Genomic DNA, 27626 nt, shown 5'->3' with positions numbered 1-27626 from the left:
GTAAGTGCTGTTGCATAAATGCTCTAAGTTTATGATGCGTATTTAATTCATAGTGCATTTCACAATTTCATGTATTTCATAAGGTAACATAGTATAGTGAGTAAATTCATTTGTTACAGGTAAAATGTAATAAGATTCCAGTTGCCATGGCGCCGCGGATGGCTGCCTCGGTGTGTTGGTGTGCACTTTTTTGCCTTATTTTCTTTGTAAATTCAGTTTTCTGCTTTGGTTTCCGGAGCTCTTTCACCAGAGAAGAGCTCATTAACATCAGAGAAACAACTCCAGAGGATTTTTTCCATCTTTCTCGACTCACCTGTGGAATTATTGGACATTTTGGTCAGAGGTGCACTGACCGTTACTCTCGCAGTGAAATGCCGGAGGAGAGGAAAATGTGCCGGTGCACTTGCGCGTCTCCGCCGGCGCGGACTTCGCACACTGCTCCCAGGTATCTTTCTCTCCAATGTGCGTTCACTACCCAACAAGCTGGATGAACTTCAGTTACTGGTGCAGAAGAACAGAGACTTTTCTTCAGTAATCCTGCAGCACTGTTCTCCTGACCTGGAAACTTTCATCATAAACTGCAGGCCCTTCTACTCCCCCCGTGAGTTCACTTCATTCATCCTGGTCAGTGTTTACCTCCCACCACAGGCCAACGTGCAGGAGGCACAGGGGGCACTCGCTGACCAGATACTGTGTGTGGAGCGGACCAACCCGGACTCCTTAGCTATTGTCCTTGGTGACTTTAACAAATGTAACCTCAACCACGAACTGCCCAAATACAGACAGTTTGTTAATTGCCCGACCAGAGAGGGGAACACTCTGGACCACTGTTACCCCACAATCAGTGGTGCTTATCACGCCGTCCCCCGGGCTGCACTGGGCCACTCTGACCATGTCATGGTCCACCTGATTCCCACATACAGGCAGAAACTAAAACTGTGTAAACCTGTTGTTTACAAGAACCTCCAAGAACCTCCAATTACACCAATCACCAAAACAAATTCCTTGTATGTGGAAACATACTTGGCAATAAAACTGATTCTGATTCTGACATGAAGAAGTAGAAGCGAGATGTGCCAAAGCAATAAACGCTTGTTTCAAAGAACCAACCTGTGTATGGTTGGTGGTGGTGTTGGTCCCATATTTTAACTTTTCCATTTTTTTTATTTTAGTTGTTGATATCCATAAGATATATTTGTGATTTTAAGAACCAAAAATCATCTCAGTGTAGTGCTACATCTCCTCTCTAAGGGTTCTCTCTGGAGCTCTGGCAACAACAGGTCAGTGAGAGGCTCTGAGCATCTCTTCTGATTGGCTTGGTGACTGCTTTGTTACAGAAGTCCGGATGGCTCATTTTAAGGCTAAGTTTCTGAATACAGGCTCTGTGGACTGAGCACTTTGATACTTTCACAGTCTAGAACCTAGACCTGCTTTATAATAAAAAAAACACATGTAAACACACCTTTATACTATATGGACTGTCTCCATCTGCGACTGACGTATTGCTCGTCCTTATGAAATATCCCTGGTGGTAACTCGGGCTTGACCTTGAACAACAAGAAGTGAATGGGTGTGAGGGCCTCTAAATCGTTGAGGTCTGATGATGCCTTTGTGATGGGCCTGCTGTTTATGACCGCCTCAGCTTCACAAAGTAAGGTATGGAGACCTTCTTCATCCAAAAGTTGCTCCTTCACTGTGATGTTCAGGATTTTCCTCACTGAACGGATAAGCCGCTTCCTCCGTGGTGGGAACCTGCTGGCGGGTTGAAATGCCACTGAACACCTCTCTGTTGCAAGTGTTTCTCGATCTTGTTGGTGTTCCACTCTTTGATCGACTTCCTCATCTCGCTGTCAGCTGACTGAAAGTTGGTTCCATTATCTGAATACATCTCTCTGACTTGTCCTCTTCTGGCACGGAATCTTCTGATTGCATTGAGACATACATCTGTGTCGAGCGAAGATGCAACTTCCAGGTGCACAGCTCGTATAGCAAGACACGTGAAGATAACGCCATATCTCTTTACTTGCACTCTTCCCCTTTTTACTAGGAAGGGACCGAAGTAATCGATGCCGACTCTTGTAAAAGGAGGATCATCTGGCAGGACCCTGCATGCTGGCAGATCTGCCATGAGTTGCTTGCCAGTAGCTCCATGTAGTCTTTTACAAACGACACACTTGGACAGGAACCTTCTGATGGCTCCACTGGCTCCAGGGATCCAGAATCTTTGACGCAGGTGAGCCAACATGTGATTCCTTCCGGTGTGAGCTGTAATGTCATGAATGTGTCTCAGCACGAGCTTTGTGATGTGTGATCCTTAGGCGAGATGGCTTGCTGCTTAGAGTCATCAGGCATTGCCGCGCGGCTCAACCTACCGCCAATTCTCATAAGTCCATCTTGAAGTACTGGATTTAACTTAAAGAGTGAGCTACTTTTCTTTACTCTTTGATGCTCCTCTAGCATGACCAAATCTTCTTTGAAACTTTGCTTCTGACAGTACTTCACAATATTTGTTTCTGCTTTGGTTAAGTCATCACAAGTCAGATGCTTTCCTCTGACAGCTTTCTTGAATTCAGTCATCCTGCTTTCTCCACAAAGTGCGTTCAGCTCCTTTCTCTTTTCTTTCAGCTCTTTCAGCAAATCCTTGAGCTTTAGAAACCAGGCTACAGCACGCTTCAACGCTTTCCAGGAAGAGTAGTGGTTCATCCACTGGTCCATGAGCTCTTTGGGCTCTTGTGTCTGAATGACATGCACTTGAGTCACTCTTTTGACCTCTGGGTCGTCGATATCCAGCATGTCAGGATCTGGATTTTTAGGCCACTGGTCTTGTGAGCTGAGCAAGAAACTTGGTCCTGAAATCCAGCTCTCATTTTTCAAAAATGCTTCCACGGTCTGTCCTCTTGAGACCAGATCGGCGGGATTCAGCGTGGTGTTGATATATCTCCACTGAGATGTCCGAGAGTGATCCAGGATTGCTGAAACCCTATTTGCAACGAACATCTTGAATCTGGTGCTCTCACTGTTCAAGTACTTTAGCACAGTCGTGCTATCGGTCCAAAAGATTGATTCTTGAAGCTCCAGCTCAAGCTCTTTCCTCAAAAGCTTGTCCATCTTTATAGCAACTGTGGCCGCAGTCAATTCCGTCCTCGGAATAGTTGGAGACTTTGCCAGGATCAAAGTGGATTGAGCTTCACCAGCCGAAAAGTGCAGCAGTAAGTAGCTTGTTGTTCCATAGGCATCTTCACTCGCGTCAGCAAAGTGATGAAGCTGTGCGAAGACTGGAGTGCCAAACTGCTTAGACTTGGCACATCTGTCCACTCCAAATTTCTCAAGCTGTGGCAGACTTGAAATCCACTTATTCCAGCTCTTGACCACCGTGTCTGGTAGTTCTTCGTCCCAGCTGTACTTCCTCCAACATAAATCCTGCAGGATTCTTTTGGCGGGTAATATTATTGGAGCGAGAAAGCCCAGCGGGTCAAAAATGGAACTGACCAGGGAAAGCAGGCCTCTCCTAGTGTGTGGTCGATCCTTGAGGTTGATCTTGAACCTAAACTGATCTGATTCGGCACACCACTGGATGCCCAATGCTCTCTCCATTGGCAGATTGTCCTCATCCAAGTCCAAATCTTGAAACCCTTGTGCTCTTTCCTTTTCTGGGATAGAGTTAAGAAGCTTCCTGCTGTTGCTTGACCATTTTGTTAGCCGGAATCCTCCTTTTGCCAACATGCTCCTCAACTCAGCGCACAGAGTAATGGCTGTATTTTCAGCAGAAGTCGACTTAAGACAGTCGTCTACGTAGAAATTTTTCTTGACAGTTCTCGCCGTCTCTTGTCCAACATCGTCTGCTTTTGCGCACTGCTGAAGCGCAAAAGTTGCAACACTTGGTGAAGATGTAGCACCGAAGATGTGAACTAACATCTTGTGTTCGACGAGATCCATCTCGTAGTTCCCACCTTGCACTCATCACCATCAAGCTTCATTGCGTAACCTTTCTTGAGCAGGTCATCCATGAACGTGACATATTCGCCGTAAAACTTGACATCTTTCAAAAATCTCCTCCGTAGGTTCAATGCACATTGCTCTGCAACTGCCCTGTTGTTTGGCATGCAAAAATTTTTGTTCTTCACTGGAAGGCAAAAGTTATAATGACCGTCTTTAAGTGTAGCAGATTGTGACACCATGCTAATGAACTGATGGTCATCATTAGACATCTCGATGTCTTCCTCTTGTCCAGCATCAGGAAAGTCCTGCTTGAATTGTAGCTGCCAGAGTTCTTCAAGCTTAGCCATTGAGATTCTGTTTGCAGTAATCCCTGTCCGTGTGTTTGTCTCCGTTGTGTCGCTTCCACCTCTGAGTGGTCCGTTAACTGTCCAGCCTAATATCGTCCTAATGGCGTATGGTCCATTATCCACGCTGTTGACCACTTGCAGCGGTTCCATCGCCTTGGAAACATTTGCTCCTATTAGCAATCCAACTTCTGCTTGGATAGTGGGAATTCTCACCTCCTTCAGGTGGGGCCAACTGTCAATATCCTCTTGACGGGGAATATTGTCCTTAGTTACAGGAATGTCTTTCTGTGAATACACCTCCGAAAGCTCCACAAACTGGTTGCTGTCCAAGCTGCTGATTTCCAGTCCAGTCACAATGAGTGTGGTCACGATTGATTCATTCCCCATTGTTCGCAGTGAGATGCTCACATTGCGTCCATTCATGTTCAGTTGGTTTATCAGTGACTCCGTAGCGAAAGTAGCTGAGCTACCTGGATCCAAGAACGCGTATGTTGTCACTGTCTTGGTTCCCTTTTGTTACTTGACACACACTGGAATGATTGAAAGAACACAATCATCTTTACCGGCCCCAATAACACCAAATGCTTCAGCTGTTTGTACAAAGGCGCTTGATACCGATTGCTGTTCACAGTTGTCTTTTCCTGTTTCTTCTCTTGAGTCTTTGTTGGTGATGTGCAACGGTGTGGGATGCGGTCTGGAGCATTCTTCACATTGAAGCTTCTGTTTGCAGCTGCCGCTAATATGACCATGCTTTAAACATGCGAAACACAGACCTTTACTCCTCAAGAAGCCAATCTTGTCTTTGTGTTGCTTGTTCTTGAATTTCCTGCAAACTGTAAGGCTGTGTTGTTCTCCGTTACAATAAACACAAGGTTTGCTGAAACCATCCACTGAGACAGGTTGTGTTTTTGATGTTGCCTGTTGTTCGTTTTCCATCTTAGGGGGCACAACAACTGTTGTGAAGACTTTCCTTGATTTGAATGTCTCTGAGTATTGTGGTTTCGGTTTCTGTCTCACAGGGTCTTTCGTGTTTATGGTGGTTTCTTTTAGGTTTCCATAGAGCGGGTGCAAGAGATACTTCACTTGATGGTTCACAAAGTCAACAAAATCCTTGAACTTAACTCTTTTCTTTGTTCTTTCTTGCAGGTCGCAAGCAGACTTTCTCTAAGATTCCTTGAGTTTGTATGGAAGTTTGTTAGCCAGTGCCTTTATGTTAGCCGTGTTGTCCAAGTCTTCCATGTACTCAATATCTGTCATAGTACTGGAGCAGCCCGTGAGGAACAATGCAAAAGACTGGAGAGCTACACCATCTTCTGGCCCAATTGTGGGCCAATCCAAAGCTTCATTTATGTAAGCTTCCGCAATCTTGAAGTCGTCACCAAAGATTTCCTTTAACATCTGTTTTGCTTTAGTATATCCTGCTGAGGGCTCCATGTGGATTGACCAACTCATGTGGTTGTCCACTTGTATACTGTAGCAAAAATTGAAGACGATCACGATTGTCACCAGTGCAGCCTTCAATTCCATGTTCGATGGCTCGGATGAATAATTTGTATTCCATGGGGTCCCCTTTAAAGGTTACAATGGTAAGATCAGGTAGTAGAGATACTCTGTGACTCTTCACAAGGTACTCTGTGACGTTGGCTTGTTGAGAAATAGCTTGGCAGAGCCCATCAAGCACTGGCCCCTGTGGCTCTTTAATTTCAGTCTTTGGAGCAGATGCAGCCGTAAGATGTGTTGCTGGTGGAGCATTTTGTTTAGGTGTTGGTAAGGTGGTTCTTGGTGGTGGTTGCAAAGTGGGTTTTGTATCTGTTTTACCATCCTTATCATCAGCTTTATCAATGCTGTAGTCTTCTTGTGTGCTTTCATATTTCTTGATGACCTCCATTTTAGCATCAGACTCCGCCAGCGCTGTTTGCATAGCATGCAATTCCTTTTTCGCCTTTATTGCAGCTTCGATCCTCTTTTGTTTGGCCTCAAACTCTGCTTCTCGCTGCTTTTCTTCAGCTTGCAGTTGAGCCTCTCTGCATCTTTTCTCTGCCTGCCAGTCTGCTTCTTCCTGTTCTATAGCCAACTTCTCTTGTAAAGCTGCAGCCTTTGCCATTAATGATGCACGCTCCATTTCTGCCTTTAACCTGACTGAAGACGATGACGAAAGTCAGCTTCCACATTGTGATGCAGCTTTACTTTCATGTCTAGTTCTCACTTTTGTTGATGTAGACCTACTGTCTGCAGCTGTTAGAAGTTTATCACACTCTTCAGCCTGCACAGCACGTTTCAAAACGTCTTTCATCCAATCCTCACATCTCCAGAAAAAGTCATCCATTTCTTTATACTTTGGATCAAACCAGTTTCTTTGGTCAAGCATAAATTCCTTCTCATCCATTAATTTTTTCAGATCAGAATTAAGGTCCCAGACTTCCTACTGCAAACCAGTGAAATCCACACTAAGCTTATTTTTTACAACATCAACATTTGCATCATCTTCCATTAATTGTTCAATATGCTTTGTCAAGCTGGTCAGCTGGGAGAACTTGTGCTTGCGTGCCTGGCTCTTTCTAGCTTTGTGGTCTTCTACAGCCCTCTCAGTCATTTTTATTGTCCTTTTTTCACTGTCTTGTTTGTCCATAACAAGCTTATGTTTCCTCTTTTAATCCACTTTTAATCAATAAAAATGCTTAAGCACCGCAGCGTCCCACTTCGTCATTCAGCCGAAAGACGATCCTTTTTTGGTTTTTTTTTTTTACTCACGTGGACCGGCGATGCCGTCCTCCATTGACTCGAATTAACAATCCGTAGCCAGGCTTACGCACTGCCTCTTGCCGCTTGTGGCCTTTGTTTTCCAAAAGTTACCGTCATATTTCCTTCTTCTTTCCTCCGTTTCCAGTCAGGCCGTTCCGCATTCTATTAATCCGCGAAGAGCAAGTTTTTTGACTAATGTAGTTTCCTAAACAATGAAGCCATGAGCTTGACGCTCTCCCCCTCTTTATCCACCTCGAACTCAAAGAAAAAACTCCACAGGATCCTCTCGTTAGTTTCCATAATTTACTTCATAAAATAAAGCAACATACAGTCCAGCATGACGATACATACAAAAAAGGAGTGAAAGAAATACAAAATAAAGAGAGCGAGCGAGGTCAAAAAACTGTGTGGCTCAACTCCATGACGCCTATCGTGACTGACTGCTCAGGTTAACTATGCACCCAGATCAATACGCGTTAAAGGTTCTATAGGCGATTTTTAACCCTGTAAGTATCCGTACACATTTTTAAGTCAAATGAATTTATCAGTATGAATTATCTAACTGTAAATAATGTAAATAGCTCGATTTTTACCACAATCAACATAAATATATTTTAATACATGAACTTAAATTATTATCCAAGTATTAATGAACTTAAATAGGACCAAGGCTCCTACATGGACCTTTAAATTATGAAGCTCAACCAGGAACCAGTTGGCTAAGACGGAAGCAGAGGTAAACAGCTGGCCTGGCTCTGTCCAAAAGTAAATGAATCTGCACAATTAATGCATTCAAAACAGATGTGTAAACTGACATGTTGATGTTTTACAGGGTGTTACATATGTGACTACGTTGTGGCAGGGCATACTGACTTGCTGGAGGATTGTTGTTACCTCCACAAACTGTTATGTTGTCATAGATTACAAAAATGAGACATAACATGTTAATTGATGTTACCTTTGTATAGAGCCAGGCTAGCTGTTTCCCCATATTTAACACAGTTATGAGAGTGGCATCAATCTTCTGATTCAACTCTCAGCAAAACTACTCAAAGACTTTTTTTGACATCACCTCTTCAGATGGAGGGAGGGAAAACCTGGACCTTGACTCTGTAATACTTAACCAGCATAATATAAGCTGCTAAATATTAACATGACTTTCAATTTCTTTTTTGCTAAAGTTTGTGTCTATTTCTGGTTTTATTTTTAACATACTTCATCTGAAAATAGCCTAAACTTTTCAGTCTTTTTACAGCACTTTGTAATCTCAGTTTTTAGATGAAAGTGCTCTATAAATAAAGCTCTGGCAATCTTACACTGAATACTTCTGCACTTTTTGCCTTTTACATCGAGTGTGGAAGTAATCTGGGAAAACATTCATTCAGCTAGCTGATAAAGACTCCAGCTGTCAGGTTCTGACAGGTACGTAACCCACTACTTCCCTCTCCATCCCTAAAACCAAAACAAAGGATCAATTGTCCCAGGAAAGAGTGGCAGTCTCGCATTTCAGTTCCCATGAGGCACGAGTCTAGTGTATAACATTTACTATATCTTTGCCAACCCTGACCTTACTGGCCAACTCCACAAGAGAAGCATAGCAACAACATCTTCACAAGAATGTGTGTGAGAGGTCAAAATGCTGAAACACAAGTTTGATCATCCAAGCTCTATTCCTGTGCCTTCTAATGCCTTGCCATGCACATAAACACAGCCATAAAAAGGAGCAGAAAGGGCGTACAGGTGGATGTCTCAATGTGTGCCCACACATGCGCACGCACGCACGCGCACACACACACACACACACACACACACACATTCCCTCAATCACTGATACAAGGGTTTCTCTTGTAGTGCAATAATCCATAAGAGGAGGCAACCATCCACTTCTAAACCATCCCTCGATCTCCAGCATGTGAAAGTCCAGAGCTGACAAGAGTTATAGTTGAGGAATGTGATGGTCCCTCAGGGCCACTTACAGGCATCTAGTTCATAACCAATGTTTGTTTTAGTAATAGTTGAATTATAATCGGTTTAATATCAAGTAATGTTAATTTGAATAATTATTACTCTTATCAATAAATCCTGTTATAATTTAACTCATCATTGTCTGTGATTGTTGTGACTATATTTGTGATAACAGCTGGATTCACAACAGTCGGTGTTTGAATTTACCCTTCAATTAACCTTCTGAGACTGTATTTTGAGCCATCAATTTGGTCATTGGTCCCTGGTGACAGGGTGGTGCCCTGAGGTTACTACTTGTAGTTAACATTTATATATATATATTGGTGATTATCCCTGATAGTCATTAATATTATACGCCAATAACCAAATTGCCCCTACCTGTGCACAACATAACTCACTTTTTGATAGAGATACAGTGTCTGTTATAAAACACGAAGATGTATATAAACACCAAAGGTTTGACCTCTGTTGCATTGTGGGAATATTAGAGCACTATCAGTGGTCTATTCATTAAATTCCATTTGTGGTCTGTTCCACTGAATGACCAACAACTTGCTACCATGCTTTGAAACTATGTGGGTTGGTTATTAATTTCAATAATAGTAATAATAATAATAATAATAATAATACTACAAGATTTTCTCCAGACAATCTGACCTCAGCATGGCAACGGGACCGAGACATCTCAACATGAGCCACTGAAGAAGCTGTTTGGCTAATAGCTAAAACTGCAAAATGTCTGAGTCTAATGATTGTTGTAAGTCTAAATTGTCCATAACTTTATTTAGGCTATTCAGTTTTTTTCTTTTGTCCTTGCTGTTGTGTGGTTTTGAATGTGTAGCATATATACAACACCACTTTTAATCCCTAAGTGCTCAACACATGAAGCATGAGTTAGGTGTGCTGCAGCAAAAGAGCGTACAGGTATGTGGCTGGTTTGGCTAATGATTAATTAAAACAATCAGCAGTCAACTATGGTGGAAGGAGATAGAAGAGTTGTAAAATGCTCAGATTTAAGAGAATATTTATCACAAGGCTGTTGTCTGTACTCCTCTAACATTTATAGACTGAATTTTAACAAATCAATGCAGACATGAATAAAGAACTTGTTAGTGTACTCAACAACCATATCAGTTTGTAATGTCTGAATAACTGGGCTCTTGATTTTAGACAGAAGCATATAATTTCTAGCTGACAGCTGTCGATTTCCTGGCTAGCAGGAAATCGACAGCTAGTTTTGTGTCTTTTTTTTTTTCTTTTTTATGAGGACATACTCACACTTATGCTCGTCTGTTTTTGGGTTTAGAAAGGGGGAAGAAAAAAAACACCCCTCAAACACGCTTTATATACAGAGTAACAGTGGGGCTTTAGCAAACTGTTAATTAACTAGACATGGACAGACACAGCCTGTGAAAAACAGCTGTTTAATGTCTCCTGTGGCTGTGGAGGAGTTTTGTCCAATCTAAGAAAATACCCTGATGACATCATTATGATGGCAGTGTTTATCCAGCAGTGAGACTTGAACAAAAGATGCTATTGCTTGCATGGAAAATGTACATTTTGATCTGTGTTTGATACTAAAAGTCAAGATATCTTTGCGTTGAAACTAGTTCTCTTGGTTGCCCTTGATAAAGGGACTCTTCTCAAAAACCATGACAGAAGATGCACCTGCAGTGTATCAGAATCAGTGTTCAGGCATTATTCACTAACCCTAAATAGAAAACTTAATTTTCGAGCATGCACGGCGAACAACTAATGCATCTCTGTCCTGACACTGAAGAGACTGTGACACTCCTGCTTAAGGAGAGGAAACCACTTCTGTGAGCTGGCGTGAATTGGTTGAACACATCTCCCTCAGTGTTCTATTCTTAACACACTCTGGATGCATCATACTGAAAACTCTGGATTTTGGCTTTAAAAGAGACAATGTTAATGGCTTAGAATAAGTGAATGTGTGGAGACTAACCATTTGTCTTGATCCCAAAATATTTTTACACAATTATTTTTGTATGCTCTAAAAATAAAAAAATTATATATATATATATATATATATATATATATATATATATATATATATATATACACACACACACACACACACACACACACATAGAAAAAGTACTGGACAAGTGTTCTTCTGTAGAGCTGCAGCCTTTTCATGCCTGCACCTGCTCTCACTCTCATTACACCCCCTTGTAACTGTGTTACAGTTATGATGATACAGGATGACAGGGCTCTGGTTATCCTTGTAATGTAATGACTCCTGATAACAGCAATGACAACAATCCATCACTTCCTGGTACTGAAAACCTGATACTGTGTCCAGGTGACACAGTCAGGAAAGAGCTGTGGTGACATAGTAGTACCACGATCACTACCACTAGTACTGTAAGTTATACTACTGCCTCTACATTTTAACTCACAGCTACAGTGATAGGTTCAATGCAAAGGTAGAATCTTTATTGTATGATACAACAACTGACCACGACTGTTGATACCACTATGTCTATGTATGGACAGCTACCGTGAAAAGAGAGACAGATGAAACAATACGAAAAAGGTCACAGAACACATGCATAAATGCTGAAAGCAAAATACCTCATTTAACAATCGCTGTCAATGAAACCAGTCTACAGAAGCAAACATAAAACACGTCTCAGAGTCATAGTGAGAAAAACACAAAGACAAAGACACGCATGTGAAGGTTGTGGTGTTCTGGAAACAGTCAGGTTTCAGTCGGGACATTCACCACACAGCCGGTGCCACAGTGTTCCAGACACAGAGCAATACAAGTGTGTGTGTGTGTGTGTGTGTGTGTGTGTGTGTGTGTGTGTGTGTGTGTGAAGTTGTGCAGCTGAGAAAAAAACAGTGGGTGGAGTAAAACAAAAGATGTGAAAGAGGCAGGAGAGACAGAAATATAATACAAATACACACAGAGGAGAGAGAGAAAGAGAGAGAGAGAGGGAGGAAAAGAGGAGGAGGTGATAAAAACTTTCAAAGGAGTAAATTCCCGGAGGGTTACTATTCCTGGTGTGGTGAGCATACCTCCCTGGCACAGCCCAGATAAAAGTGCCTTAATGCTGCTGATAAGAGAGGAAGAAAGAAATGGAAGGAGTGAGGTCAAAGGGAGAGTGCTGAGAGGAACGGAGGAAATAGGGACAGCAAGAAAACAGACTATACAGTCTCCCAATGTGAGTGAGGTGTCTTGGAGATGGAGATGCTGTAGAGACCCACAGAGGCAAACCAAGACAAAGACAAAGCCCTGATATGTAGCTGAGATGCCAATTTGAGGAATTACTTAATAAATCCATAATTAAAAAGAGACACTCATCAGTCCTGCTTTATTATTCTGGCATGAGCCATTTATCAAAAAAAGACAAAAAAAAAGAAAATCTGTACTGTAGGGGAAACCCAGCTTTCAGTGGCCATTTTGAGGCTACTTGGGGATGTAGATTTCAGTACCAGGTTACATGAAGGAGGCTGAGTCTGGGGTATAGCAGTTAGATCTGGGTCTCATAAACCAAGCCTTCTACACAGCCCCGCTATATGCAGCCTCCAGGACGAGAAGAGGGAGAAGTGACTAGATTTTGGGGAAGATGGAGGAAAGGAAGCAAGGCAGGAACAGCAACATGGGCTGGGGGAACCCAAGTCTAGCCTCACAAGCCTGTCACTCATGCATCTGAATAGAGAATTTACTTGGGCAGGGGGACAGGTTGGGGGGTTCTGTACTTCCGGCCCTGTCCTGCCTTCAGTATCTGACCCTAGACGACAACACAGCCAACTGTGGTTAGATCTGGCTAATGAGGCGAGTTTCTTGTTGCTAATTTGACTTCATGGCAGCTACAGCGTTCAAAGACTGAGAAAATAAGCCACTGCATTAAAGATGGATACATAGGACAGCTTTTTCCATCAGATTTGGGCCTTTTCACAGAAGACAAGTGTAAATTAAGACAATTGAACTCCATTTAACTGCTTCAGTTTCAGAGTCCTGGTATTATGTACGCTGGTTCACTGCCACACTGTTATGACTTAGACACTTGAAAACAAGGAAACCAGCATTGTTGTTATTAGTAACACCTGTGCTTTTCCTACTGTGACAAGTCAAAATGTCTGCTGTAAGAAAAACACCTGACATATGGTTAAGTGTCAACATATCCTGATCTTAGCTGAAATTTGCCTGATTAATCTTATACTGCTGAGACATTTAAAGATTACAATATGTCCTTGGTTGACACTTTCATTGAAATTAGGAAGCCAATATGGACAGAAAACTATTGCAGCTAACAATAACCCTTTCAATGGACACATGGGCATGTGACTGTTGTTTTAACTCTGGATGTGTTCTTTTGTCTTCATGGTGCAATTTTAGCCAGGAATACGATTAACCAGTGACTTGACATTCCAGACACAGGTGTCTTTATACTACAATCACTTGAGACACATTCACTGCACTCAGGTGATCTCCATTTTACTAACTGCAGGGCCACTAGCACCAATTGGCTGGACCTCTGTTGAATTAGGTCAGTCACTTTAAAGGGGGTGAATATTTATGCAATCACTTATTTTACATTATATATTTTTAATTAATTGACATTGCTTTGTAGAAACTTGTTTTCACTTTGATATTAACAAGTTTTTTTTGTAAATTCTTGATTATTATTATAATTATATTGACCAGGATTCCATTTATAAAAGCAATAAAAAGGGAAAACATCCAAGGGGGTGAATACTTTTTATAGGCACTGTAGGACGAATAAGGAGTGAAGTAAAAAACAGTGGCAGTAGTTAGGCAATAGTGTTTGGAGTAGGAGTCGTATGTCAGAGCCTGCTGACTGGTGCACGGCTAGCGAGGGTAAATATGCTGGAGTGGAGTGCTGATAGAAACTCACAGATAAGCATATCATTTATCATGCTTCATATCAGTATCACTGTAGCACATGGACAGAAAGAATGCTGTTTAATTAAAAATCGGCTAGAAATACTGGTTACAAGACAAAATAAAAAAGATACCACAGATTATGAATGTTTTCTAATGTATTATAATTTTCTGGGTGGAAACCAACATGATTTTTATTTCTAATACAAATAAATGACAACACATCCATCTAGATGCTCAGAAAAACCTAGCATCCTTGGTCTTATACCACACTCAAAACCAGTGACACGCACTAAAAGGTTCTTTGTTTCAACTCTTTCTGAGAGTCTGAAATTTTCTCCAACAACAGCAACATATCAACTAACATTTATGACATGCATTTGAGTCCCAAGCAGGGAGTGTTTTTACAAAGTCCATTTCCTTTCCTCTATCTATCCATTCATCTTCCCTAACCAGCTCCAAGCTGAGAAATACTGACTCTATAACACAGAGCCTGGACTACCACTATCTCTTCTTCCTCCTTTACCACCCACCCTCCATCTTGCTGCACCCTGGAAAAAGTCTTATCCAGCCAGGTTCAAAGGGTAGAGTGTAAGGTTTTAGCTCTCCAGAGTGTGTGGTCTCTCATCTTAAATGTTCTCTGGCTCTGCTCTTTCTCTCACCTTTTTTCAACTGTTCACCCTCTCTTTCTTTGTCCATCTACACCTGTTGTCGGCTAACCAAGCTCTGTAGCGAAGGGTCTACTCTGGCCTGCTGTCCTGTCTAATATACACAGCAGACGTGATCAGAGCTAGGACACATTCCACCCAAAATTCCCCCTCCCTCCCTCCCTCCCTCTCTCTATATCTCTCTCTCTTCCACCCTGCCCAGCTTGGGCCTCACTCTGCATTCCTCCCTCACTAATACCATTTCCATTATCCATCTCTCTCTGTCTGTTTCTCTCTCTCTCTAATTATATGCCTTGCCTAAACAATGCCTTATACATTACTCCCTATTTAATACTGATTACGCTCTCTCCCTTTCCATCCTTCCACCTCTCTTACTGGGCCTAAGATGTGTTCCTCCTCCATGCATTCCTCCTCGAGTGCTATGAATCCATCATTCACTTACTCATTACATAGAGCATCCTGGGTGGTTATTTGTGTTCTCTGGGAAACTTGAGATCCAAAACAGGGATAGCTGATTTTCAGCTCATGCTCCTAAACCTCTCTCCTGCATTCTGTGGGTAAAATCTTACGTATCCATTACACCTGCCAGCACTTTGTCTGTCTTGCTGTAATTTTTAAATTTTTATTTGTAATCTCAAACCCAAGGTATTAATCTCCCCTGCCTTACATTTTGTGACATCCTCCAATTGACTTTTTATGCTTCGTCTCTTTCATCAAAATCTTTTTCTTCCTGGTGTCATGCGGCTCTGTGTGACCGTCACATTCTCACCACATCTCTGTCACAACACACCTACAGCATCTCTCACTTTTGTTACTTAACAGACTCAGTACATTGCTGTTATCCTGGTTTACAGGGTGGATACACTTTGTCTGCGTTGTACTTTCACACTGTACATTTCCTTTTCTGACTCATGAACTGGTGACTGTTTACTGAGGCAGTCCCTGCTGGGATATGCAAATACTAGCATTCCTGGTCCTCTCCATACCTTTCTGTTGAAGAGTTGCAAGCCATTCAGGACTGAAACTGTGTCACCAAACAAACCCACGCCCAGAGAGAGAAAGCTGATTGCTACACATAGATGACAGTCTGGAAACTCTGTATGTTGGATGTTCTGGATGACAGGAAAGGGGCCAACATGGTGTCAAGCCAGTAAAATCTATCTACATCCAATCAAATATAAACCTGGGCATGCCTCACAGTATCAGTGACTTTACCTGAAATGCAACAACATTTCTTTTAAATGGAAGTCAATAGGCCTACATGACTGGCTAAAATATCACATTATTTTCACAAACAGCACAGTTGCTAAAACTTTTTGCAATCCACCATTTGCACAAATACACAATGATATGTGAAGCACATGACAATGCAATAACTGCAATAACAATCACATCAATCTTGGAATATTTGGGGCAGTTACAGTTAGGCCCAGAAATATTATTATTATATAATATCTTAAGTTTTGTTATTTTAGCTGTTTACGAAAACATATTCAGGATACAATTATATAATCAATATGGGCTTAAAGTGCAGACTCTCAGCTGTAATTTGAGAGTATTCACATCCAAATTGGAGCAAGGGTTTAGGAATTACAGCTCTTTAATACATAGCTGCCAAAAGTAATTGGACAATTGACTCAGAAGGCTGCAAAAAAATAAAAAATAAATAACAAGGCTGCATGGGCTCTTCCCTTGTTAACCTGTCATCAATTAAGCGGTTAAAAGGTCTGGAGTTGATTCCAGGTGTGGCATTTGCATTTGGAAGCTGTTGCTGTGAACACACAACATGCGGTCAAAGGAGCTCTCAATGGAGGTGAAACAGACCATCCTGAGGCTGAAAAAAAGAAGAAATCCATCAGAGAGATAGCAGAAATGTTAGGAGTGGCCAAATCAACAGTTTGGTACATTCTGAGAAAAAAAGAGTGCACTGGTGAGCTTGGGAACTCAAAAAGGCCTGGACGTCCACGGAAGACAACAGTGGTGGATGATCGCAGAATCCTTTCCATGGTGAAGAAAAACCCCTTCACAACATCCACTCAAGTGAAGAACACTCTCCAGGAAGTAGGTGTATCAGTATCTAAGTCTACCATAAAGAGAAGACTTCATGAGAGTAAATACAAAGGATTCACCAAGGTGCAAACCATTAATCAGCCTCAAAAATAGAAAGGCCAGAATTGACTTTGCCAAAAAACACCTGAAGAAGCCAGCCCAGTTCTGGAACAGCATTCTTTGGACAGATGAGACTAAGATCAACCTGTACCAGAATGATGGGAAGAAGAAAGTTTGGAGAAGAATTGGAACAGCTCATGATCCAAAGCACACCACATCTTCTGTAAACACGGTGGAGGCAGTGTGATGGCATGGGCATGCATGGCTTCCAATGGCACTGGGTCACTTGTGTTTATTGATGATGTGACAAAAGACAGAAGCAGCCGTATGAATTCTGAAGTGTATTGGGATATACTTTCTGCTCAGATTCAGCCAAATGCAACAAAGTTGATTGGACTGCGCTTCACAGTACAAAAAGCAACCCAGGAGTTTTTTAAAGCAAAGAAGTGGAATATTCTGCAATGGCTGAGTCAATCACCAGATCTTAACCCAATCAAGCATGCATTTCACTTGCTCAAGACAAAACTTAAGGCAGAAAGACCTACAAACAAGCAACAACTGAAGACAGCTGCAGTAAAGGCCTGGCAAAGCATCACAAAGGAGGAAACCCAGCGTTTGGTGATGTCCATGGGTTCCAGACTTCAGGCAGTCGTTGCCTGCAAAGGATTCTCAACAAAATATTGAAAAGTAACATTTTACTTATGGTTATGTTTATTTGTCCAATTACTTTTGAGCCCCTGAAATGAGGAGCGTTTGTATAAAAATAGCTACAAATTCCTACATGTTTAATCATATATTTTTGTTCAACCCCTTGAATTAAACCTTAAAGTCTGCACTTCAATTCCGTTGTAGTTGTTTCATTTCAAATCCAATATGGTGGCATGCAGAGCCCAAATCATGAAGATTGTGTCACTGTCCAAATATTTCTGGGCCTAACTGTATAACATGTCAGCAAGAGCTAGAGGGCTAAATCAGACGGGCCACTATATCTACTGATATTAGATTAATGCAGAACAGAGGTGTGGACCAGCTGTCCATTGTTCATATCACACCAGTATACATTATCCTGGCTGCCTGTCAAAACCAGACTTCATTCAAAAATCCTGTTATTTACCATGGAAGGCAATTTCATTGTAAACCTGAATTCTTTTGGGCTCACCTTTTAATATACTAAACAAAAACATGAACAATGAAGGGTAAATTACCAACCTACATTAAACAAATCTCTAATACATAAAGTTTCAAACTCCAAGTCAAACATATATCTACCGAGGCGTAATGTTAAGATCTTATATTTACACTGACTTTGTTATTCATGTTTAAATTTTGTTTTATTTTAAATTCCTCTTGTAAGCTTTGTTCTTTAAGAAGAGTTAATGTATAAATCTTGTCATGTGTATATTTGTCTGTACTAACAGACAAGGAAGACTAGCAACTGCGTCAGCAGAAGCTAATGGGGATCCTCTTTACAATGAATAAAAAATTGGACATATGTTTATGTGTACATGTCTACCAATTAGTAACAAGAAAACGCAGCACAGACAGGCCAAATTGGATTTGAAGTAATCTCAAAGTGTCACCATTAGATCATTTTTCCACCAGAGAGCACCAACAAGTTGATTTTTTGATTTGTTCCTAAAATCTAAAGGAGCCAATTACTTTGATTACTAAAATTACTTCAAGTCAATATGTAAGATTTTTTTTAAACCTCCAAATATTGATTCAGTATAAATATTGGCCTCAAAAATCCAGTAACGGGTGGGCTACAATGTCAACATCTAACTATAACTAATTACCAGATTATTTCAGACATTAATACTTTGTGACACTGTTGTGAAGCTTGTGTTTGGTTTTCATTTGTAATTTCTGATAAAATTTAAAGCACAGTATCACATTAACACAACACTGTGTGTCTGTCTGACTGACTGACACACTGACTGATTGACTGTCTGACTGACTGATGACTGACTGACTGATCCCAACCAGCTGACTGAAGCCGCCTATTCTCAGCATTTCATAAAAGCACTCACTTACATAACAATAAAGACCAAAAAATATCATTTTAAAGACAGACCAACATCAACACCACTTAGTGGGCAGTTTTGCCTTTGACAGTGACAGACACTGACTAATAGCTACCATGTTCTCCACTTATACTTAGCTTAGCAAAAACAGTGTGAACCTCAAAATAGCGCCTTACAGCTCTCAGCGAATCATACTGTGATGCCTGGGCTCAGTATGATTTAGATTTTATTAATTCTTGTTCTGTTTATGGACAAAAATGTTGTATGCGAGTGGTGTGTGTCTGTTACAGCTGCAGGAGAACTTCAAACATAGTTAAATGACAAATTAAGTTTAGACGGACCACAGACAATATGTGTTTTCAGGTCTAATGTTAGCGGTACTGCTCACAGCTTTGCAGTAGGGCTGGGAAACTGATCAAATTTTATTTTCAATTACAATTTTGGCTTCAAACAATTATGAAAACAAGATAATCGCGATAAAACAATTATTGTGCCGTATTCATCTTGAGCAGTTTGCTGGTTCAGAGACTTTCTGTATGGAGTCAGGAGAGACAATGCCCTGTCTGGCTGCTATCCCAAGCCCTGATTAAGGCTTGGACCTTCCCTAAAGAGGGAAAAAAAACAGATTGGGGGGGTATTAAAACATTTATATATCCTTCTTACCTGTAATACCTGTAAGAGCACAAACAGCACCATTTGAAACTCAGTAAAATCATTTTGCTACGTGGTAACTTTAAGGTCACTGCGTGATAAGACACTGACAGCGCAGACAGACAGACAGAGCAGCAGAAAGTTCTTCAGATTATCAGAGCAAAGTGAGAAATATCCACAAATGTGTTATTGTAATTTATTTCTATGATGCTCTTCTCACATTGTGCGCACTCAGGCAGGTGTGTGAGTGAGTTACTATGGTTACACCAACGCTCTATGTCTCTGTCACTCTAAAACTTTCTGAAACTTTCTCATGATTCAATAACAGGGTTTTAGGTTTGTATGCCTTCACAAATATCATGAACATAAAAGTCCCTCAATTTTGTAAAATGATATCACCACCCCCGAGAAAAAGTTCCCCCTGATTGCTCCTGTAGTATAATTCACAGCCTGCATTTTTTTCTGCAACTACACCACATTGGATCAGGTTCAGATCAAAACCTCTATACGGAGACTTGTTAAACCTGGACTGGATTATCCCAGAGAGGTTAAGAAAGGTCCAATGTGGTCTAGATGCAGAAAAAAGGAGTGAAATGTCCCATTTTTGAAATATCACAAACAGACCATGATTATAGCGGCCCCTACTGGCGGGTGTGTGTCATTTTTTGCATCTGGGCTACATGCTAGCCCCTGTAACTACCCTGTGAAAAGCACTGTCCTACCTAGATCGGTTTAGGGTGTGCAATCTGTTTTAGTGGGGGAAAAATAAAGACTAGAACTGCAAGCAGTTATGAATGGGGTCCAAGCGCCCCACGCAGTTCGTCCCCTGCGCCCCGCGGGCTCCAACAAAGATGGGCCCACAGCATGACGCACAAGAGGCAAGCATCGGGAGGCACGCCAGCGTCAGAGCTGCACTTGTCACTGTAATGGGAAGTGTAATAATATTACACAGATGTAATTTTTGTTATGTTAGGTCTGTGTACCAGTCTACAGGTACTCTATGAATTTCATGGCCCAGAGATTAATATTTCAGGTGAATTAAATAGTTTGTATTTTGTCCTGTAATAAGTCCCACCCACTTTGACCAATCATAACCCCCTTAGGTGCATGGGCTCAGGAATGGTCTTAAAACCTACCCACCAAATTTCGTAGTAATCGGTGCAGCCATTTATGAGATATAAACTTCCCAAATTTGTAGGGCCCCTTAGTGGCCAAGGTTTGTGAAATTAGGTCCATATCCTCACAGGCCCCATCCAATGAAAAATTTTGAATTTGATGCTAATAGGACTTTGTTTGGCAAGATATGTAGCAATTTGTATTTTGATAGCTAGCTATAACATTTTGTTCGTCAATAACAGGCCAAATTCTTGAAATAGCAAAATTCTTTTGATAACTTTAGATCAGGTAGGTCTCAAGATTATACATGCCAAGTTTCACACACATCGGTGAATAACTGTAGAAGGAGTTCGAAAAAGTTGCCTTGCATACGTGTCTCCCAGCCCACCACAGGCTTGGACCCCTAATTACAATAGGGCTCCGAACACCGCTGGTACTGGGATACGCATTGCCCACTGCGGGCTTGGACCCCTAAAAATGTGTACAATTACAATAGGGTTCCGAGCACCATGTTGCCTTGCATACGCGTCCCCCAGCCAACTGCGGGCTTGAACCCCTAATAAAAGGGGTGGGGGGGTTCAGACAGAGGTTTATCTCAAATGTCTACACAATAAATGGAGGATCAGTCGCTCAGCTGAGTTAGTTAAGTTTCCCTTAAAATCCCCCTAAGCTAACTGAGTATCCTCCCCGTCACTTTAATGTCATGATATGTTGACAGCATATCAAGAATTACATCATATGTATGTCCTTTGTTAAAATATTCCCTGATAATTCAAATCTCCTCCTCCATACTCTCAAACTCAGTTAGAATTTTGTGCAGAAACACTGTTGAGAGTACGCAGAAGAAACAGGAAATGACATGCAACTGTCGCCAGTGACTCTGTCCAATCACAAACAAGAGGTGTTGTCCGGCCCATGTTTTGTTTTCTGAAATGTGTATTGTTTTCTGAATTGTTGTTGTGTTTTGACCTTCAGGGCCACCATAACTTATGGATATATATAGATGCAGTGGAGAGAGTGAGCTGCTAGCTGCCATGCAAACTGGTAAAACAGATCTGCAACGTCTCATTCCTGGGTTGATGCTCCTGTAAACGTGTCAGGCAAGATGCTTTGATCTGTAATTGCTTGTTTTTCAAATTTTCAAGCTGTGCTCACTCTTTCATCCCCATGCACAGTCTGTGTCTGAAATATCACGTATGACCAGAAAAACAACATAAACACAACGCTTTTTGTTTTGAAATCTGTTTTTTTTTTTTTAATTTTATTATGTTCTTTCTTTTTTGGTGGCGCTTGATGTTAGCTTTACGATCAGCAGGCGTGCTGCCAAGGTTGATGTGTTGTTTGCACGCTAGTGTTTCTAAATCATTAAATAAAAAAATGCTTTGTGAAATTATGATATTGATCTATCTAATCCACTGTTAAAAAGACAACGTTTTTTAAAAGTTCACAAAACATGTGGTCTTTCCAAAGTCAATGAGTAATCGTGTTATCTAATCATGATCTCAACATTGATTAAAATAATCGTGATTATAATTTTTGCCATAATCAAGGAGCCCTTCTTTGCAGCTTGCATCAGCCTGAAAGAGACTCCTGCACTGTTAATCCACCTATGAACGGGCTTCATTGCTGCCATGACTACTGGTAAACAGCAGACACCTCACTGCCAGCTCAATAGTCATCAACACATTGTTCACGGGCAGAGGGTGGGGCAAAGGGAATACCCAGCCAGTGCTGTTGACTTGTATCTGTGATTTTTTTTAAAGGCAAAGACGGAGTCAGGTCATCCACACAGGCACAAACACTTATCCCACTTTTCAGCAGAAAACAATACAACATTAATGACTGGTCAGTGATGTAGTGTTGATACAGGAACAACAACAATGTGGGCATTATTCAAGAACCAGACCACAACAATACAACAACAGATACTCATAGCCTAACATCCATCTCTCTGTCCATCCATCCACACAGCTGCACACCAATGAATTAACAAAACCCACAGCGCACCTATCTTATAATATGCATAACCTGGATTTAAATCACATATGGACTGAACTGTCATCCTGTCTACTGAAACAATTTAGTCACTGAGACTGGAGTCCTTGTTTTATTAGCTCCAAACACATTTCCCAGATGTCAGTGTAGTAAGACCTAACTGTAAGATTCCATTAAGGCCAAGTTGGAACAAACATTGGTCCATGCTGCTGCCTTGTCTGAAGTCCTACTCTTATGCAATAATTACCAATTTCATCACATCTGACTAGTGACCATGAAAGACATTTACATAATCAATCATTTACTGTCTCAGAGGACAGAGTAGTAATCTAATGGCATTATAAGCCATCTTATGACTGTAAGACTGAAACTCTGGACAATGGTATACTAAAAAATGACTGGTTTAGTGGGATTACTCAGTAGTCAAGAGCTGAAAACTGTGGGTATGGCTCTCCCGTGATGACACCATGTCTCTGCACTACGACCTTCCTCCTATGCTGCTGATAACATGAACAAGTTTGGAATTGTCTTTGCCTTATTAAACACAATGTCCTTTTGGTGTGCAGATACCACTATTAAACAAAGATGGTCATGAAGCTAATTATGACCAAAACAATTTCTCCAAAACAAAACCATTTACTGTTCCATTAATTTGACATCATGTTCCTAAGAGAGCAGGATTTAAGATGTAAAAAAAAAACTTTCCTGATAAACAAATAGACTTAGTGCTCAGTATTAAAAATTTTCTGAGTAGACCTGACATACCTCACTTAGCCCCAACATAGACAAGCCATTTCCTCTAAATAGAGCCATCTCTAGACATAATGACTGGTGTCTGAAGATATATAATACATGATTTATAAACTGCCAATTTGCTGCATCTGCACATTGTCGAGCCTTTTAAGCTGGGACCAACTGGTGCTTAGCAGTAAGGTGAAGTGGGGGGGAAGAGGGGGATAAATGAGGGAAACCAGGGTCTGATGGCAGTGGGGTCTCCACGGGGTTGTGGCTGCATTAGTGTTAGTGTGTGTGTCTTGTGGCTTTGTTCTAGCTTTTTTTTTTTTTTTTTTTTTTTTTTACAAGGCAACTCATGAGTGCATGACTGATGTGTGTCATGTTTTTGAACATATGTGCATGTGTGTTTGTGTGCATGTGTGAGAGCAGCAGTAAGCCCAGCATGGGGCTAGTGTCTGGAGCATGTAATTGAAACATGGTCCCATGCAGCGCTACACAGTGACCCCACTAATCTCCTCCTGACAAAGTGGCTTAGCTTCTTTAGGGTCATATGGCACAGCGAGACAGCGTAAACACAACAGAGCGTGCGGCCAGACCTGCCATGGCCAACAGACCCTGGGGTCCTCCTGCATTCAACAGGTCACATTTGGCAACTCATTATTCAGGACAATGACCAGCAATCTAGTATTAAAAGCATAAATTAGAACAACCAAAACGTCTTCTTTCAGCCCCTGAAAAGATAAAGGCATTCCCTACAATGGGGTCCAAAAGTCTGAGACCAGTTTCCCATTCACTTTTGGATGGGAAAGACTTCTGAACCCCAGTGTGGGGAATACCTTTATCTTTTCAGGGAGAAAAAAATTTGTTGCTGTAAATTATGCTATGCTATTATGATACTATGCACTGTAACAGTAGGACAATCTGCATATGTGTGTGTTGAACCTGAAACCCTCATTTCCTAAAACTCAGACAGTAAAAACACACCCGCCATGTCACTATTGAGGTAAAATACATTACTTCTTAATTGTATGAGTACCCAGTTTGATAAATGGTGATTAGACAGAATAAAAAAAAAAAAGAGTATTCAATTACTCTTTATGTTAGCTTTTTTTGGTTCAGCTTTTGCAGTGAAATTTTCTTTGCTTCTCAGCAAGGTTGCTAACCTTTAGCTATGTTGGTCAGAAATAGAAAACCAAAGGGATTTAGTAGTTTGTTTGCAATGACAGCTCAATGTGAACAAAATTCCTGGGGGACTTGTAGTCTAAAAATGAAACTGTGGCACATCATAATTTTATCTTTTTTTAATTATCTAGACAAAATGCACAAACCTTAACAACATATTTTCCCATTCAACAGCCTATTCCATGTTTCTAAACTGAACTGTTCAAAACCAGTACAAGACCTTAATGTATTTCCTTATGAAAGCAGTTCTGACCTAAAAAACATTTGAACCCTTTGTTCAAACACTTCCTCTGTGCTTACCTTTCCTCTGCAGGAACAGCCTGAGTAGAGGGCTGGCAGTGGAGATGGCCTTGTGGTAGTTGTCGTCATTGTTGATGGGCAGCAGGTCACCGTGCACATCAGCGTAGCCCACCAACAACTCCACATTGGGGATTCGATGGATGTGCTGCAGGAGGCCATAGAACTCATCAAAACGTCCCGGTTTTGACCGATCCAGAGAGAACCGACGAAACTCTGCACCAAACTGGGAAGGGACATACAGACATACACGTGAGCAATCACACAAATACACACATGGTTATGAGGAGAGAAGAAAGAGTCTAATTAAAGAGCCAAAGAAAGAAAAACGGTGTAAGAGGTAGTAAAATGCTTTATACATACAAAGCCTGCATGCAATATTAATGAACATCTCTTCAAAGAGTCTGAGATTTGAGGGTGTAACTGATAAACATACACTATGTTCCACTGGTAGCTTCCATGATTTCAAAACCACTGTAGGTTGTGTGTAAAACGGTCTTCCATGTGGACAAGCTCTAACACACCACATGTGATGAATTATTAATGTACTCTTTCTTTCTGTGTTTGTGGATGTAGCATGTTTAAGATTGAGTGGTGCTGTCTGATGAAGCTGCCTGAAAGAATGCTTGCTATGAAGAAAGATGTGAGAAAGAAAGTGTTTGCATGCATTCCCACAAAACACATCACTAGCTTCTGAGTAACAATGTAATCAGTGTGGTCTGGCTGGATCCATGGCTGCACATGCCTGATCTTTGGCACACTGTCCCTTTGGTGGTGTTGATGACAAGCACCAAGTGTTGTGGTTACTGTTACCCAGCACTGACAAATGATGATCTAAAATTCACAGCGACTCTGAGCACTGGTCAGCTTATGCATTGGTGCAAAGTGGGATCATATTAATTACAGGTTAGGGAACAGGGACTATGTCTGGTAAGTACTTGCGTTACAGCATGAGAGGACAAAATATTTGGGGGGGGGGGGGGCTTAATTGTAACTGCTAACTTAAGAGATGGAGCCACAAAAATAGGCTAGAATTTGTGTCAACATATATAACTAGTTCTAAAAACTAGTTTGGAGCAGCAAACAGCGCCTGAGGTCCCATTCCTCAGCATACGTGTGTAATCTTGCCATAGGCAGGAGGCAGGCAGCTTGTGGCGGAAGGAGCCATGAGCCTGTCGCAGGCCGTATGACACCTGTACGCACTGGAATATGGCATGGCAAGCTTTTAACACATTATAGCAGGTTAATTTAACACAAATGTCAAGAATGATTGAGTAAAGACCTGGATTAAAAAAGACTTCATCCACACACTGACTCAGTATTTAATAAGAGCGGGGGGGGGGCTAGGACAGGTGACATTGTCTCTGTGGCGTCAGCTGACAGTTACCTCCACCTTCAAACTTACTAGCTAGCAATCAAACTTACCATATCAACTTAGAATCGAACTACGCCACGGTTAGCATCAAAGTTTTAAATATGGCGAGCTACCAGCGAGCTCGTCAGAGTAACAGAACCAGTGTTGGCTAATTCAGCTTTAGCTCGTATGTATTCTTACGATATCATAACTTGCTATCAAGCCACTTAGCAGGCTAATTTTGCCATAATAATAATCACAACGAGAGTGAAGACTACAAATACTGCACGTAAACTGACAAGTCCCCATAAGCACCTTGCTCTTCACCTCCACGGCACTCAGAGAACGGTTACTCGGCACTCGGTGGTTTTTGTTCATGTTTCGCTAGCAGCGGGACCGCCGCCAAACCACTCACAAACTCGCCCTGTTCCTGCTGTCGCCGCCACGGCCGCTGTGTATCCAAAAACCGTATGTGTGAACCAGTTGTTTCTTCAGTAACACTGACGGTCCCGCGACGTCCAACGTTTCGCGTTGTCTCTCGGGGAATGTCACAACGGCTGCCAACCAGCCAAGCTCAGCCCGTGTATTTATCTCCCCTCATTCTTGCTGATGCCAGCGCTGCTACAACACAACTACTATGTACCGTCTCTCTACCTCACCTCTGCCTATGACTTTACCTCCCCCTCTTACTGTGCCTAGAGAGCTCTCGACAACAGACTTCAACGTAAAAGACGCAGCTTCGCTATCTTTCGCTCACGCTGGACTTCAAAATAAAAGCCCTCTAGCTCCCAAGCCCCGTCAAACAGAAACTGATCAGTGATAAAAAAATAATAATAATAATAATAATAATGTTACACATATCACAAAATATGTGATAAGTAGGCTCACACAAACACACACCCACATGCTGTACACACACAGGGTGCAAACGGAAAAAAAAAACAGGAACAGAAAGACCACTGCAAAATAGAATAGCCAAAGAAAAAATATAAATGCCAAATGCCCACCAGTCAAAACTGTAAATTGGAATTTGCAAAAAAATTCCTAATATAAAGCATTAGACAATCCAAAGCCTTTTCAAGGCCCCCTTTAGGAATTATTACTACACAATTGAAATTATTATCTGCTAACCTATAAATAAAATATAATAAGACCACACACACACACACACACACACACACACGTCAGAAAATCAGTAGATTTAGGGTTAGCGTGTTTTGTAAATACAAGTATATTAAAGGAGTCATTACAATGTCAGATATAGGTCTTCATGAAAATGTATGTGGGTAATATATGTAAAATGTTAAAGATGACTGCACCTTGTTTCTTACTGTATAGTGACATCTTTTGGCCAAAAGTCATATAGGCCTAGTGCTGCAGGGTACTTACCCAGTGTACCCATGCACTTAAATATGTATATAATGCAAAGTTATCAGAATATTGTGATAAAAAGGGAATACAAAAATGTTTTGCGCTATGGCCTGCAGTCAGTGGTCATCATAAAACACCAATATTAATGAAAATCAGTTCAGTGTATTCATGTTAATATCTTGTTGAAACAAATAACATTGCTGATCAGTGTTTTATCGCATACTAGGAAATGAATTACTTTTATGACAGTCAGTC

General features: G+C 41.3%; 1 protein-coding gene across 2 annotated transcripts in view; it reads right to left on the bottom strand.

Annotated features, from left to right (window-relative positions):
- The window catches only part of pard6b (par-6 partitioning defective 6 homolog beta (C. elegans)), a 33700-nt gene extending 6930 nt beyond the window's left edge, over positions 1 to 26770 (bottom strand). Inside the window, exons 1-2 of one of the 2 annotated variants that reach the window (XM_071475605.1) lie at positions 26316 to 26770; positions 24650 to 24872 (exon numbers count right to left, since the gene is read on the bottom strand). In XM_071475605.1, the coding sequence (XP_071331706.1) occupies positions 24650 to 24872; positions 26316 to 26378 (286 nt within the window). In that variant the 5' untranslated portion in view covers positions 26379 to 26770. Of the gene's footprint in view, positions 1 to 1462; positions 11026 to 24649; positions 24873 to 26315 lie in introns of those variants that run through there. The other variant, XR_011690781.1, reaches the window with a different exon arrangement.
- Positions 26771 to 27626: the final 856 nt, after the last annotated feature.

Source organism: Trachinotus anak, unplaced genomic scaffold (assembly GCF_046630095.1).
Source record: "Trachinotus anak isolate AG129_WGS33_773 ecotype Australia unplaced genomic scaffold, CSIRO_AGI_Tana_v1 ptg000004l, whole genome shotgun sequence".
Taxonomy (NCBI): Eukaryota; Metazoa; Chordata; class Actinopteri; order Carangiformes; family Carangidae; genus Trachinotus; species Trachinotus anak.
Note: the sequence above shows the minus strand (reverse complement) of the source record. Positions and strands in the feature narration are given on the sequence as shown.